We start from the raw sequence: 16,561 nt of genomic DNA, 5'->3' as shown, positions 1-16,561 counted from the left end.
CAAAGCCTTCCTACGGACTGTGAAGTTAGGAGATGAGTACATCCCTGGTCTCCACAAACAGAGGAACTGATTAAAGCAGCGTACAGAGCAATAGTCCATGCTTTGATTCCTGATAAAAAAAATGATGGGAATTAATGGCTCGCTTGAGGAGAATATATCAACTGCACGAAGATGCTGCTTGAATAAAAGATGTCCTTAAATAGCTAGGTCCAAGGGTCATAAGTCACAATCTTACACCTTTGTTTTACTCTTAATCTGAGTTTAGAGCACAGTAAGATTTCCCTGAAGACCATGTTCAAGTTGTTGGCAGGACTCCAGGGAGAAAAAGCCAGCAACTCAACTCTAGACCTCTCAGTATCAGAGTGTAAATTTTACCCTTTGGGCTACAGATAAAGCAACTGGATATCAACATTCAAGATATAAAAAGATTATAGTTACTGGCCTTTGACATCAAAATTATTCTTGGCTGATCCATTCAGCTTAGCACTCAAAAATACTATCGGAGGGCAAGAGCTACTCCAGAGCACTGATACAGGAGCACTTTAAATGTCAGAAGCGCAGAAAATCAACAGAAAAGGGCATTTCAGAGAGCAAGAGCGGAAAAAAATAGAAAGATGACACCAGATTATGAATTTCTGCAGGCCTATGTGCATGCATACAACAAAGACAGTCAGACTCGACGTATGTGCGAGTGGCAAGAAAGAAAATATTATTTGTGTCAAAAACGTCAAGCCAGAGAGAAAGACTCAAAAAATAAACAACCACATTGGAAGATGGTGTGAAAAAACACAAGAGTTAAAAGAGAAGCGTTGTATGAGGAACACTGTGAACCTGAGTTTGCTGAAGGTGCTAAAGCTGTCACGAAGAGCTTTGATACCATCTAAAAACAAGAAAAAACAGAGAAAGAAAACATCCTTTCCCCTCTGTTATTTGTTTACTCTGTGCTCGCTTTTCTTCTTACATTGCCATAAAAATTCACAGCTTACATTTTAGTGCAATTGCTTGCTCTGAACAGTAAAAATGCCACTAACATAATGTGTTTGCTGCAAAACACAGGGCAGGAAATAGTCTTCACCCTGGTGATGGCACAGTAATGTAGATTAGATGAGAAAAGGGAGGCCAACAGAGAAATAGCTGAAAAACAGGAGCAACAGAATACAGAGAAAAGCACAGTCTCAATGTAACTGTGGTGTGGGTATTATACACCAGGTTCTACAGGTCACAGGTAGATGTTCCCACCATGGACGTGATTCCCATAGAGCACAGCTAGCCTTGCTTTGACTGTTGCCATAGCAACTAATAACCCGTACGCTCTTGTGGTAAGCAGGGACCGACAGTTAGCGAGCTTGCTTGTTTGTCCTGTATTTTTTCCTCCGTAGCCTATGAGCACTACATTAAAATACACTTTTGACCAATACCTTTTAACAGCTGCTGATAAGCCTATGGGCTGGACCTCATTTCTATAATTTATTATTGCAGCTATGCTGAAAACAGTGGTATATCTTTTCTCTATGTAATCTCCTTATACTGCTTTGTGTGTGTGACTGTCACCTTTTAGCTGAGAGCGGGTCAATTAGTGGAGTGTTTACTAGGCACCCTGCCTGTGGCACTCCTGCTATTGAATCAATACTTGGCTGCCACACAGCATGCTATTATAGCATGACACTGAACACACTGAACACACAGCTATCCATCTTCCACCTTTCTCTGCATCCCCCTGTCTACTTCCACCCTCCCATGAGTTTCCCTTCTTCTACCACCCTCCTGCAGCACATCCTCTTTTTCTCCGTCACTCAGCATTAACGCCAGACCCTGTTCAGTGTGAGATGTGGGTATTGAGAGTGTGAGACAGAGTGACAAACCCACTGGCAACCTAATAAACTGTATTCCATACAGGGGACAATTCAGACAAGGCTGGCCAGAGAGATGCTGAAGGTAAGCGGGAAACCGGCTGACTGAATTAAGTGGACTTATTCAGGAACATAATGTACAGTGCACTACTGCAACATTATCTTCATAATTGCTGAAATAAGATCTTAAACTGTTCAAACAGTTTTTAGATATCCTGTTTTGTAACGCGATGGTTGAAAGAGAGCACTCTTCAGGAGTGCTGTTGTGGGTGCTGTGAATGTTTGGACTCACAGCGTGGTTGGGTGGCCTCCAGTATGTCTGGGTGGCCTTGTCATAGTGATGCTGCATCCGTTTGTCCATCTGTCTGTCGTTCTGTCGAAGTGAAGAGGGAGCCCTCTGGTGGTGGCACTGACACCTGAACTGCCGGCCTTGGGCAGGCTGAGGAGGCAAGAGGACACAAACCGATGAAAGAAAGCTCATTGCACAATAACTGAACGTTTTACTGTCCTGCTACCCTGAGCCACATTTTCTTACTTCTACATTCATGCTGGTTAAAAGCTCACCACTCTACGAGCAGGAGAACCACAAACATACATTTAAAATATTGTCAGACGGCTTTGACTGACAACCTGATGTGAGTAATATGTGTGATTTTTCAACCATTTTTAAACTTAAATTATAACCTGAATACAATATAGAAAGGGATCATCAGCGCAACTGATGCTGTCCATTCAATTGGTTTGCAAGTATTTTTTTTAAAGAATTCAGTGCTAAATCTCTTATACATAATAGCAGAGCAACTCTGTTTGGCTGCAAAGACTATGTCTGACAAACAGTGCTCATTTTTGCAAGCCTTGGTGAAAAACTTCAATGCATCTCAAACAAGAGGAGTGCATAATCATGAGCCGTCTGCCTCAGCAGCAGTGGAGGCAGCATCCAAAACTGCATTCTGTCAAGTAAGACTGAGAAATCAGTTTTCTATCTTTGATAGCTCCACTTTTCTCTTTCCCATTATTTCATTTTCTCTGCCATTCCCTCAACACACACACACACACACACACACACACACACACACACACACACACACACACACACACACAGAGTATACTGCAATAGACTTGATGCCTGGTGCACACAGCTCCTCTATTGTTTTCTCATTACTCCATTATGTTCAATTCAGTCAAGTGTTCTCCCCTTCTGTCTCTCAGCAGTTTCTCTGTAACACTTCACCTCCCTCTGTTTACCTGACTCTTTACCAACTGCAATATCATCTCTTTACCAATTTCAAGAGCAAACAGCAGGTCCAGTTGCCTCCGACTTTCTAAATTCTGGATATCATATGAACTGGCAGTGCTAAAAGGCTCTGAACTCGTGTTGTTCAAATTGCTATATTCGCACAACCAGAACCAGCACATTAAACTGTGTTGTTGTGCTATGTTTGTTTTTGTTTGTCTTGGCTTCATCATTGTTCAGTGATGTACAGCAGGGACATGAGAGGCCATGAAAACACAAACCTTCTCCAGCATTCCTCTAACCTAACTTCAGGTGCCCTCCAAATGCTTCAACACAGCATTAGCAGAGTAAACATCTCTGTTTCCCTCGTTTTGTTCTTTCTTCTTCCCCCAACATTTTTACTCTTTCAGCGTCTACTCTCATTAATGTCAGGCACAGATCTGAAAACACGTCCTAGTTTTTTCTTACTCTCTTTTCTCATTGAGGGTGAGGGTGCAACAACATTGTGCTGGGCTGGAGAACCTGCTGTGGGTGGGTGCTAATTCTAATTGGAGAGATAGCATGTGGCAGGGAGGCTGGCGCACAGGCCCCGCTTTGACATTTTGGTATTTCTTGATACGGCAGGGATTTGAATAATGTCAGCCAAGCATACGGTTGCTTGGCTAACAAGGGAGCCTGGTCAAGACACTAATGAATGTTAGAGAGCGGGTGGAGCCAGCTAAAAGCGAACAGAAGAGAGGTTATTGGGAGGCAGTCGTAACCACGTGAGTACACACACAAGAGAGCATGTAGGATTCCAGTAACATACCAAGAAGTAACCGAACTCCCACCTCTAATGAAGAGGTACTCCAAGGTACACTGTCTTCACTGACCACAGTGGACCTGAACATGCATCACTTGCCTACTGCATGGTGTGTATTTATACATCCCTGTCTGTCTTCAATATGCTACAAAGCACAGGTTGACTACACTTATAGAAAATCATTTCTCCTGTCTTTGTTCACTTGATTTCTTCTTTCATGAGTTCAATCTCTTGGATCTGATAAATATGGAACTGGTGTAAACAACAGATAATGGAAGGCAGAAGTTGTGCCAGAATCACTTAAATATCTCAGACCTGTGGAGAAGTGAAGTACCAGAACAGCAGCTACATGCTGGGCAAATACAGAGGAAGTGGACAATACATTCCCAGATTGAATGGTTATAATGGAAGTATATACACCCCCCAACTTATAGTATACAGTCCCCTTTCAGCTTTTTCACTTGTAGCAATCCTGCTCACACAAACTCACCATCTGTTCCCGCTGATGTTGTAGCTGTTGACACTGCAATGTCAGCTGAGCAATGGTCTTGTCTCGACTCCTCAGCTCCTCTCTGAGCACCTGCACTTCCTTAATCAGATCCTCCAACTGAAGACACACACACATACAGTGCACTGAAGGTTGTAGCAGACAGCCTCCATTGGAAAATGGAGGAAAACAAAAAATATTTATGGTACATATACAGCATTTCCAATCAATCACGGCTGCAAACCTCAGGTAAAGTCTCCTACCTGTGATGCAGTGGTGTTATCTTCGATCTCCTCAGGAACATCTGCTGGAGAGTCTGTATCCTCAAGCTGGAAGCAAACAAACACACACACATGCACAAGCAGAGTACACAGTGAGCTGGATCAATGACATTTGCCTTGGGCATGCCTCAAGAGCAAAATTTCACTACGGTGGAAAAAGTTTACTCTTAAGCACATATACTAGGCCCTGAACTGTCAGCCACAGATGTTAGATACCTGAGGCAGAGTTGCTGAGTATGTTTTTGACCATTCAATACATTCATTTCAGAGGATAAAAAATCCTCTCACTTCAGAGGCTGCTTAAATTAGCGCAGCACTGGTAGGTTTTTTTGTCAAAATATCCTGCATATACAGAATATTCAGTGCAAAACTCTAAATACACTTTTTCCTTTTACTATTTGATCAAGTGTGTCTTGAAATTCCACATTTTAGCGTCACACAAAGGTATTCAATTGACAGTGACCTGAAATGGGAAAAAAGAGAGTGAACCCTATTTGGAGGAAAATGATCAAATTGTTAACTATTCACTCAACTTCATGAAATATATATTTAACTTCACACTACTTTCCACCTGCTCCTCATTCAGGTCAGGTAGACTGATTCTGTCAGAGGCAGCACATGTAAACAGAGTGGAAGCGGATGTCTGACTGTTAGCACAATTAAACAAAGATCAATTAGGATTCAGCAAGGCTGGAGGCTCATTTTATGGTCGCTGCCCTGAGCTCAACATCATATTACAAAAAACACAATTAAGGACAGAGTTACTAATATGCCAACAAAAATATTTTCCTTGTTGAGGCTATATAGCTAAAGCGTTTGACTAATTGCAGTGAGCACAATGAAAACATCTGAAAGATGCTGCAGAGGGCAAATTGAGTCGAGGCATTTAAGATAATTTCATTTTACGGCGTGTGCGATGTGAAGTGCTTGAGTCTCTGTGCATTTCGGCAATTTCTTAGACGAGATTGCGCGTTTTTGTATGTGTGTGGGTTTTGTGTGTTCATCTCATATTTAAGTGCACATTTGTATAGCTGACATCTTTTATTTCTCTCTTCTCCTCCCCTGTCACCCTCTCTTCTTCACATTAAATGGATTTCTCAGACTGACAAGCTGAAAGAGAAAAATCTACTAAGTGAACAGATTCTTGCAAGCACAGATAGGGTGTACAGTATATGTTAGCACAAACGCACAATACAAATCTCAAACATTTCAAGTATTTCAAGAGAAGTGGCTACAACTTTTACCTATGAACATCTGTACATAACATCTCTCTGTTTATATATAGTATGTATGCAGCTCTGTGTGATGACAGGATTTATTAAACTGATGTAATTAAACATTTATACACTTTTAAATACTTAAAGCAGAACAAGATTAACAATTAAAATTGGCTTAATTCAGTTTTGTCAGAAGATACTTTTTCATGTTGCTCAAGCTGAACACCTGAGGACACTACTGATATAGTGTACTGCTGGGAATCTTAGGAAGAGTATTCAAAGTATTGCTCTGGCAAATTAATATAAAGCTGCATTAAATAGACCAAACAGAAGCTGAAATCCTACCCAGAATCCTGACACTTCACAGTATCAGGCCTCATTATAAGACCGGGCCTGGTAGTGGTGACATGGTCTGCATGTTATTTGTGTGTGACATCTTCAAAGGGTGATGCAACCGCATTAGAACCATGACAAACATATAAGAGTTACATAATTTTCTGTCACTGGACAATACAGACTTGGTTGAAGTTTTAGTAGTACTGTATTACTGCATGTGCATGCGTATGTGTAAGTGTGTCCAAGCTTTGATATATGCAAGCATACACATTTGTGTAGCTTCTTTCTGCAAACGTGGGTCAAACCTGTAGAAGCGTTTTGAGCCTGAGCAGCTGGTTCTTCAGCGAGCTGCAATCCTGAGTCATGTGTTCGAGTGTGAGCTCATCCAGCATCGCCATGTAGCCATGCTGCCTGCCTTCAGAGGAGACAGGCCGTGAAGAGATCCTTGAAGCCTTGAGACCATCATAGCGCTGGAAGACATGGGCCCTGAGACACAGACAAATTAGGCGGTCAGAAAAACAGAATGATGTTGCTGTTAATGCATTCATACATTTCTACTTTTGACTTATTTTCTGGCAACATTTTGGAATCTTTCAAGCCTAACCAACCTGTTATCATTGTGGAAATGATCTGGTCCGCTCCAGCGGTGGTGTTTACGCCGCTGCCCCTGCCGACCGGCCCTCTCTGAGTGCTCAATGTGGGACATCTTGTCTGCGTCTATGTAGGCAAAATTTATAACATAGCGAGTCAGAGTAAAGAAACATCTCTGAAACAGAGAGGATGCACGTGAAAGATAAAAGAGAATATACACAGAGCTATCTGACCTGAAATCTATAAAGCCAGCGTTTGTGATATACTGCAGCTGCAATATAGATGCAAAGAAACTTACTTCTGCTTCTGAAGTTGAAACTAGTATGTGCTTGTGGTGGAAGATGAGCTGTATTTTTCAGAGGTTAGCATTAGTTTCTTTCTCTATTTTTCTATGTCTCTTCTTCTACCACCCTAAGGTGTACAAACACATGCAAAATGCAAGACCATGGGTCAATTTTTCATATCCTGTGATAATGAATACTCCTGTGTACATTTCAAATACTCTATTCTAGGATATCTGCATATAAATCATAATCTGATCCATCGTGTTCTCTATTTCTCTCAACTCTCTCCCCCATCAAATGCAAACACACACTTGCACAGAGAGCAACAGGCTATTTCATTTTCCACGAAGTAAAAGGACACAGTATTTGGCAACACTCAATAGCACATAGTTGTGAAATGAACCATGACTGTAACAAAATTGACAGCTAACAGAGCGCGACCCCCAGGAAATCAAAAGGACCCTTGGCTTTCTATATGCTAGATAGTCTCTGAAAAGGGAGGAAGAGAGATAAAGAAATCTTGGTAGATTTAAAGACCCAATCCAAGGAATGCAGCATTGGTGGTTTAAATACCTTACCCTGAGTGTCACCACATTGCACAGGAGCAGACAGCCGGTTTCATTCTGAACTGGAAACTTGACTGCTCTCAATAACTTTTCCTTTTCAGCTCAGAAAAAGTCCTCAAAAAAAGTAATACGACCGGAATATATTCCAACTTGGAAAAAAAAATCCATAAAGGCAGAGAAACTCAGACGGAGAATGGAGAGAAATGACTCCTTCTCCAGTCAGCTGGTGAGCAGTTAAAGGGCCAGAACGTCAAAGCAGCTCCCTCCCTGCCTGGCTCTGTCTTTGTTGACAGTCTTGTTTTTCTGGGAACTCCCTAGGAACTGGAGCTGGGGACAGATGACTGTGGTGGTGGTGGTGGTGAGAGAGAAGCTGGGGTGACTGGTTTGGGTCCAAGCTGCGAAGCCACCAGCTGAAGCAGGCGAAGGAGAAAAGCTGGGGCCTCTCTCCTGTCACGGGACAACTGGATGAAAATCTTACAAGAGGCCCTTCCTTATTTTTACTCCTCTTCTCTGCTCCCCCTCTTCCTGTTCTGTGGCAGAGTCAGGGTGAACTTTGAGGGAGGAAACACCCATCCCTATCCCACGTCTCAGGGCCTGCCCCATGGGCTGGGTCTAACTGGACACCAGCCTGTCTTGCTTTCACCCTGCCTCTCGTGACACTAGCTCTAGCCATGACATAGAGTGCTATAAATATGGCCGCTTCCTGAAAAGGAGTAGGAAGGTACGACACTCCAATTCACATTCCTCTGGAGTGAACATTCCTCTCCCCCTCTCTCTGTCTCCTATCTCTCGAAAACAAGAAGATCACTGTTTACAGACTAAATAATGATATCAGGGCTGTAAAGCTGCCTCTAATGAAAACACTGCTGAGGGTTTATTTGGTACACCTTGCTGAAACCAGTGCATTGTAATTCAAAAAGCCTGCAATAAACTGTAACTTCATGAAGACTGTAATGTTCAGTTTTTGTTTGAGCTGCTGTAGAGGCGTGTTTGTGAAGGTACGACTTCCTGCAGGTCGTTGCATTAGACAAAGTGTAGCTAACACACAACTTTGCGCGTGCTTGTGCTCATCCATATGCTTGTATGTGCACATGTAAGCTACCATGCCCTCTGTATATTGCATTTTGTGGTGCTTGTTATAGTCAAGTCTGTCAGTGTCTGAGTCATTCCATAGTAAACTAGTCCATCAAACACATTAGCCATGAGTGGTACTGTGATAGGGCTGGCTTCATGACTGACAAGGGAAAATTCACTTCCTAGACTTCATTATATCTCATGACAGTTGAGGTCAATATTGCTAAACCCTCCTTTGCCTCTCTGCTCCTCATCTCATATATGTGACACACACTATCTGATGAATCCATTTTAACGTTGTCAACACTGTTATTATGTGGTAATAATGTGACCTGATTACCTTTAACACCTACAAAGAAGCCATTTTGCTGATTGGTAATTGATTACGTTTACAAAGTGAAAATGGGTTACAGAGAAAACTCCTAAGACTTCAGTAGATATGATATCAAGATGAAAGTGGGTGGTAATTTGGAATAGTAAGCTATTAAACTAATCATGCTAACACCATACTGTTGTTGTCAAGGCAATCAAATGTAAACTCTGTTCGTACTAAGCCTGTACATGCACCGTGGTTGTGCTGGTACCATACATGTGTGTGCATCTGTTCGTATAAACAGAGCCAGACAGCTGGCAGAATATTTCAGCTGCCTAGCTGTCATTCAAGGCATGTGATTGAATAACTCTTCAGCAACCAAATATTAAAAGAGTAACAGTGCATAATAGACAACAAGATGTCCATTAAAAAATTTTAATGGATGTTGCAGAGGTAAATCTTCACCCAAGGCAACGCAGGATTCAATTTATTCAAGCCACAACATGCCGTAAAAGAATATTGCCGGAAATAGAATGCTGAGACCTTGGCAATGCACTAATTTACAATTATGATCTGAACAGTTTTGCTGGAGGTGCCTGCTTATGCAAAAATAATGGCCAACCTCTAACCAATGAAACTGTAGCATCTGTCATGGCCATAGAATAACCTTGCAAATTTAAATCTTAGTAGCAGCAATTACAGTGTTGTGTGTCTATGTGTGTTCTAACCATGCAAGCCATCGTCTGGGAGGTCCACATCCAGCATGAGGTCGTCATCGTCCAACTCTACAGTTCCCGGAGGGTCCAGGTTGTTCAGGATATCCTGAGAATGATGAAAATCACAGGTAAAGCACATTTCATTGTAAGGTATTAGATGACATATTATAGGCACATAATGAGTGCATTAAAGTCGTTATATCATTTTGCCTCTTGACAAAAGTGCTTTTGCTCTGTAAGACCACCTGCTGGGAGAGAAACACGATGGGCCAGATCCATGTCACTGTGCACAGATTCAGAAACTAAAAGAACACACAATGCACAAATACACAGGCGCAGTCTGTCTGCTAAAGCATACTTTTATGTGAAGCATCATTTTGAAATTGCGTGGATCATGTCCATAAGCCTAATTCCCCCTCCTACAGTTAGCCAGACATGGATGTTCACACACCACTGTCATCTTGTTTTGATATATATCAGGATCCTTCTGTTCTTGGTCTGGCATGAGCAATGTCTTCTAACAGCATCGAGTCAGCTTTTTCTTGCTACACACCAGAATATGTCATGAAATTTAGCACACAAAGGCATCACTTATGCTGTGATAAATAGCATTCTTATTCAATGATTTACTGCGTAATTTGGGTGGTGACATAAACAGACAGAAACACAAATATGGTAACTCGAACACCTCTACAATGTACCTGTATAATGTAATCACACCATAAATTCTAAGTGGATGTCTTACTATACACGCTCGTATTAATTGCATTATGACCTTTGTATATTAATTTTCTATGCTCTATGTCCCATTTATTAATATCTATTTTCATTCCTCATAATTGATTGTTTTACTGTCATTAACAAAAACAATGAAACACTATCAATGGCAATTTTCTGTGACAGTGTTTCACAATTCTTTCACTTCAACAGCATATTGCACACATCAAGACACAGATAACAGAACAGCTTCTGGAAAAATATCACTCAATTATGATTGATGGTTCAGAACAGCCTGAAAACCCAACAAAAACAGTTCTCATAAAAGCCTCTGAATATGCAGTTAGACTGACTGTTTCCCCACTGTCTACCCAACAATTCAAAGTGTACCCAAAAGCAAAGGAATGAATCAATAGTTCAAAGCTTTATTTTTTTCAAGGCAATTTTGTGCTTCGCGAAACTAAATTGACAGGCTTTGACTAGAAGACACAAGCATAAAATTACTCATTATAGAAAATCTCATGTGTTGCATGATAAGTGACTGGTGCTCAGTGTTTCAGGCTTAATGAAGAGGGGATACTGAAGGAAATAGAATAAAGAAATCATACTTCTGCGGTCCTCCGAATACTATTTTTGTTGTTTGTTTGAATCAACCTGTCTCATCTGTTTTACTCTCTCACTTCTGTCCTCAAATTTCTGTATCTGCTTTCTCTTCCACGCTGTCGCTCTTTTCTCTCTAACCTAATAACTCCCACCTTCTCATCTTATACAAGAGTTACCACGAATATGTGATAAGCATTACATCATGATATACTGTACCATTTTAAGAACCTGTTTCAACATGAGTAGCTTCATTGGGAGGGATGTTGTGCTTTTCCAGAACAGCTTGTTCTGCACTCACACAGTTCTAGTGAAATGTTAGCGGTATACTGGCATCAAAACTGCAATACTGTGATACAGTACTGAGGTACATGTACATTCTTCCTTAGCTCCAGTGAGTCTGGAAGTTCTCAGCTGTTTGACAGTTCACCTATGTATGTGTTAAAAAGACTCTATACATTGCACCAAACACACGACAACAGCAGCAAAACAGCAGCAGCTGCGAGTCCTCTGCAAGTGCTGATGTGCACTATGAGGTGTTTGACAAAACTCACAGCCCAGCACAAAATCACACACTTAGGTGTGTAAGAGAAAAAACAAAACTAAAGCACTCTATGGGCCAAATGTGAGCGGTCACATGGCCAGTGTAGAGAGATGCAGTGGTTAAAAAGAACTTGTATCTGCTGCTGTTGTGCAGTGGTTAGCACCGTCACCTTGTCTCTTGCTGCCTCTCGGCCAGTGTCAGCTGTGATTGGCCCTGGCCCTGTCCATGACCCCCCCCCAAAGGATAAGTGGTCATAGCTAATGGATGGATCGATCGAAATAAAGGTAGGAGTTTGAAAAAGATTTTTTATAGCATTGGAAAATGTATTGTGATGGTATTGTGAGTTACAATTTATATTTCAGTCAAGCTTTTGTTATATTCTTTTTGTGTTTGTCCAAAGAAATGTTTTTTTCCTAACATACTGTGCACACAGTCGGAGTTAACACTCTATCTCAAGGACGCTTCAACATGTGGACAGGAGGAGCCAGAGACTGAACCAAAAACCCCATGATTAGTGGTCAACGCACTCCACCACCTGAACTACCGCACAGCATCTCTGCAGTACTGTTCTGTCTCAGTTCCGTAACATCAGCACCAAACCATTCAATAATACATCTTTCTTTGTCTTTCTTCATTCCAGTAACATTCACAACTCACTCTCCATCTCTGTCTTTTCATTGACTGTATCTGTTACAGTGTGTAGCTCCAGAGGAAATTACATTTCACACTGGCAGCACACAACATCTCTCAGTAGAGGAGTGAGAGAGTGTGTGTGTGTGTGCGCGCGCACATGTACGTGCATGTTAGTGGTGGATCGGATGATGTATATGTGCACTATAGTCCAAAGCAGTCATTTGTGAGGGCAAAACAAACTCCAGAAAGGATTTGGGCTTAGATTAATTACTGAAGTTACGAGGGCTGAGCGGTTAATCAAAATATTATCAAAATTGCAATATGGCCATGTGCAATATTGCAGGAGCTGCAATTTTTTGATAAGGTAACATGTATGTATGAGATTTATTGAAATTCATTGCGTATTAAGAGTGTCAAAACTATTTTGATTAACAATGAATCCTAAGGATTGCATGAGTTGTGGAACCTCAGACTCTACTGTGAATTCAATAGCTGTTATGACCTGTTAATACAGTCTGAACAGCAGCTTTGAGCCAATTAAATTGTAGCCGTTGTACTTGTTCTGACCAAGGGAATAATGATTTGACTTTTAGCAGTATATGAATTTGACATATGACATGCACATTTTCGATCCATCTTAGACACCCTGAGGTGCTCTATCAATCCAAACCCTGAGGCATGTGTAGCATTCAGAATCGTAACAGCCGAGGGAAGATCTTCCAACATACTCTGCTCCCACCACAGCATCGACTGAATCTTCCAACCAACACAGCTGGATCAAACCCTGATTAAAACCTTCAAAATCACTGGGAAAGTTCGGAGGCTGAACTTTCCTCACTTTGGCAGTTAACCTCAAATGACTGGGGGGTCTCCACAACAAACTTGCAAAGTGAAATAAAAGCTCATTACAGAAACCTTAATTCTACTCATTGCTTTCTTTGAGTGTCTTTCTGAAATCTCTGGTAGAAACTGGGTCGTCATGGGTTGAATGTAAATCAGCATCATAGCACACAATCAGGTAAAAAGGCAAACTAGGCAGCTCAAAAACACACGCACTTCAAAAACACCTCCACAAACTTTACAAATAATATGCCAGGGAGAGGTTTTCAGACTGACTGTACTTGTTCCTCTCAGACATCTCTGTCTGTCTCTTCTCCTTTGTCTCACATGAAGTGAGCCCCTCTTTTCAACCCAGCACCATTCTATTTGTTTCTAGTGAAATCTCAGTCGAGGTAATCCTTCAGAGAGGAGAGCTAGAAATCAACATAAAGCCTATCTTTTTCCAGGATCATTAGTTTTTTGAAGGTCAACTCTTTTCCAAAATAATGTCCTGACAAATGCTGAAATACTACATGACAGCAAAGGCAGTGTATTTACATAGAAATGGACTGGGCTTAGGGGTGAAGTGCTCAGCCACTGTGTGAGTGTAGAGAGTATGCATCTCTTGTGTAACATAAGCACCCCTGCTTAACAGTGTAATTCTTTATACTGTACATCTTGGGACTCGCTGCTGGTTTTGATGGAGGATATGTCCTCTAGCCCAATCATTTACGGATGTCATTGTAATCCATTTACCCGACTCATTTGCAGCTCTTGAACTAAGACCAGTTTTCAATAGAAAGTCCATTTTCCTTTTCTGTCTTACTGAATATAACCATGGTACAATGTGTAAAATGTAGGATAATTCTAATTCAGTTCAGCCACTGCAAAAGCCTTATTGGTCCTACTGTACTGGCTTTTATGGGATAATTAGGTGTCCACTGTGAGCTCTGAGTGTTAGAGAAACGTTTGAGTTGTGAGGGTCCAAAAAGCAAAAGAATGACATCAAATTATGGATTCATAAAGAAAAATACCAGAAAATCTTAAAAGAGGAGAATCATCTTTCTATATTGTTTCTGCTTTCACTCTCTCTCCTTTTAACTTTAGCTTAAATAGGCATCATGTCAGTATAGAGTGGGAGGGCTTAAAGGAAGGTAGCTACAACTTAAATAACAGTGAAATAGTAAACTGTAAGCTCTCAGCAAAAACAGACATTGACAAGGTATAATATTAAAACAAACAGTGACCAGTTTCAAAGACAACATTAATTCCTTCCTTTTCATTCCATATTCATCACTCTGTTGCTGTAAGTGTCTCTCTTAAACACAGAAAAAGCTTTTACGAATCACTGATTAATTCTACCTTATTTCTTTCTCGATGTTACAGAAAGCCACAGTTAATGAAGCTCATCATACTGTATGACCCCTGAACTGCCAGGCAGCTTGTACTTTGAAATACACAGTTATCAAAATATGATAAGGTATACTTACAAAGCTGGGGAAATTAGCAATAAGAGCTAATCTCTAATTATATTCCGTCTCATCTAATAACCCGCCTCTTGAGAAAAGCCCCATCTGTAAAATCTATAGTTGTAGGAGAGGGTCATAATTTTGCTACCTCTGCATTCAACCCCATGACTGAGCCCATGACACTTGTTGCTGCTGGTGCTAATATTTTAGATTTTATTACCGTAATGCTTAAAGTTTGCTTCCTCCTCTGCATTTGACAAGGAAACAAGGATCCTTTCTATTAACAGTTTATTTCAGATGGATAATGCTATGTAGAGGCAAACATTCAGAGAAAGAAAAAGAGGCAGTGTGGGGGAGGCACGCAGAGTGAAACTGTTTAATGAGTGATGGCGGCTGCAAAGCAGAGCAAAATAGAACTAGAGAACCTTCAAATCAGCAGCATGTTTTTCCCAGCTTCTACTTTTTCCCATCTCGCTTTGTGCTCAAGACGTATTGAAGACTAAAAAACAACTGCCTCTGCCATAACATATATATTGTACATGTCCAATTTATACAACCACATGCATACTGACACATAAAACCCTTCTCATTAAGAAAGTGACCACACAAGATAAAAAAGACTGCATCAATACAGAAGTCTTGCTGCACTAAATGCCACAAAAGCAGGTTTCTGTGCTGTTTACACACCGCACTGTTTTATAAGATATAGCATTCGATAATTACATATAGACTGCAAATAAACTCAAGCACTCATCAAGTTCACGCAACACAATAGTTGCATAGATCTCCTCTCTGCTGGCAAACTTTCTTTTTAAATCCATCTGGATATATTTGGTTGGAGACTAAACTGAATGTTCTCTCTAGAAAGGTGTGATGACTTTCTGTTCACACAAGTCTTCACAAAATGGACAGCTGGTATCATCACTAAGAACAGACCAAGTGTCCATGGAAGACTGAATTCCATTAGCAGAATTTTAAATATCATAAGGAGCATGAAATGTAAATGAGAATACTGCAAGATGAATTGGACACATGAAAGGGAGGAAGATTCAACAAATGTAATGTAAAAGCTCTTCAAATGTCAGTACAGTGAGCAATTTATCTATCTACTGAATAGAATAAGTCTTGAGAAAATTCACTTTCTGTAACTGTTATAGGTTACTAATGAAAAGTAATATAATGAAATACTAATGTTTTCTTAGACATTTGGACGGTGACATATTATTTTCTGACCACATTTTGTAAATCCACTCTGAAACTCTACTCTTTGAGAAAACGCTCTTTGTGTTATGATCAATCATGTGACTGCAAGTAAAACATCATCAATACACTGATTATACTTAATCAACTCAATCTCGTCAGTAAAAGTGGTTCTGCTGTTATTGTGCCAATCAGATAATATGTCACTGCCTTTATCTTTCACAGGAGGAGCCCAATAAGCAGCCACTTAAAGATTTACAATATGTGAGGGCCAGTTGAGAGACAAAGTGGTTAAAAAAGACAGCATGGTAATGGTCTGTCGTAAAATAACAGGACAGGACTGTGGTCGGAAACTAAATTGAGTCATAATCGATGATGATGGAAGTATAGGCTGTAATTTCGGGAATGACTCCCAGGCGTCACAAGCAAAAACTAAGGTAGACACAAGACACTGTTAACCTTAAAGGGCTGCTGCTGTCAATTTAAAATCAAGACAAACAAAAGCAGGTGAGCTATAAGCCTCATTAATGCATCAGTGTAGCCCGTTCACTGGCAGCACTCTGCAGACAAAAGGCTTAAGCACCTCACTCATGCTCAACACTGATGAATTGACCTCTCAACCTGGCTCTGAAAAGCCTAAAATTACAGGAAAATAAATAAATCAGGGATAAGAGGCAGTGGTAACTCTGCAGCTCTGTGGAAGCAAAGGGAGAAACCAAAGGATTATAGGCCCTCCAGGAGTTTGGCTGGAAAACTGGAGGCGGGAAGAAGAAAAAAACAGCTAGCTATCCACAAGCTAGCTGAACTTTGACTCAGCCAAGTCTTTAA

General features: G+C 40.8%; 1 protein-coding gene across 4 annotated transcripts in view; it reads right to left on the bottom strand.

Annotated features, from left to right (window-relative positions):
* The window catches only part of ccser2a (coiled-coil serine-rich protein 2a), a 49,438-nt gene that overhangs the window by 14,083 nt on the left and 18,794 nt on the right, over positions 1-16,561 (bottom strand). For all 4 annotated transcript variants that reach the window (XM_070977414.1, XM_070977411.1, XM_070977413.1 and 1 more), the window contains exons 4-9: positions 9,764-9,857; positions 6,816-6,924; positions 6,513-6,693; positions 4,637-4,702; positions 4,377-4,493; positions 2,143-2,289 (exon numbers count right to left, since the gene is read on the bottom strand). In XM_070977414.1, coding sequence (XP_070833515.1) covers positions 2,143-2,289; positions 4,377-4,493; positions 4,637-4,702; positions 6,513-6,693; positions 6,816-6,924; positions 9,764-9,857 — 714 coding nt within the window. The remainder of the gene's footprint in view (positions 1-2,142; positions 2,290-4,376; positions 4,494-4,636; positions 4,703-6,512; positions 6,694-6,815; positions 6,925-9,763; positions 9,858-16,561) is intronic.

Source organism: Chaetodon trifascialis, chromosome 13, assembly GCF_039877785.1.
Source record: "Chaetodon trifascialis isolate fChaTrf1 chromosome 13, fChaTrf1.hap1, whole genome shotgun sequence".
NCBI lineage: Eukaryota > Metazoa > Chordata > Actinopteri > Chaetodontiformes > Chaetodontidae > Chaetodon > Chaetodon trifascialis.
The sequence above is the reverse complement of the archived record's forward strand: the minus strand, read 5'-3'. Positions and strand labels throughout refer to the sequence as shown.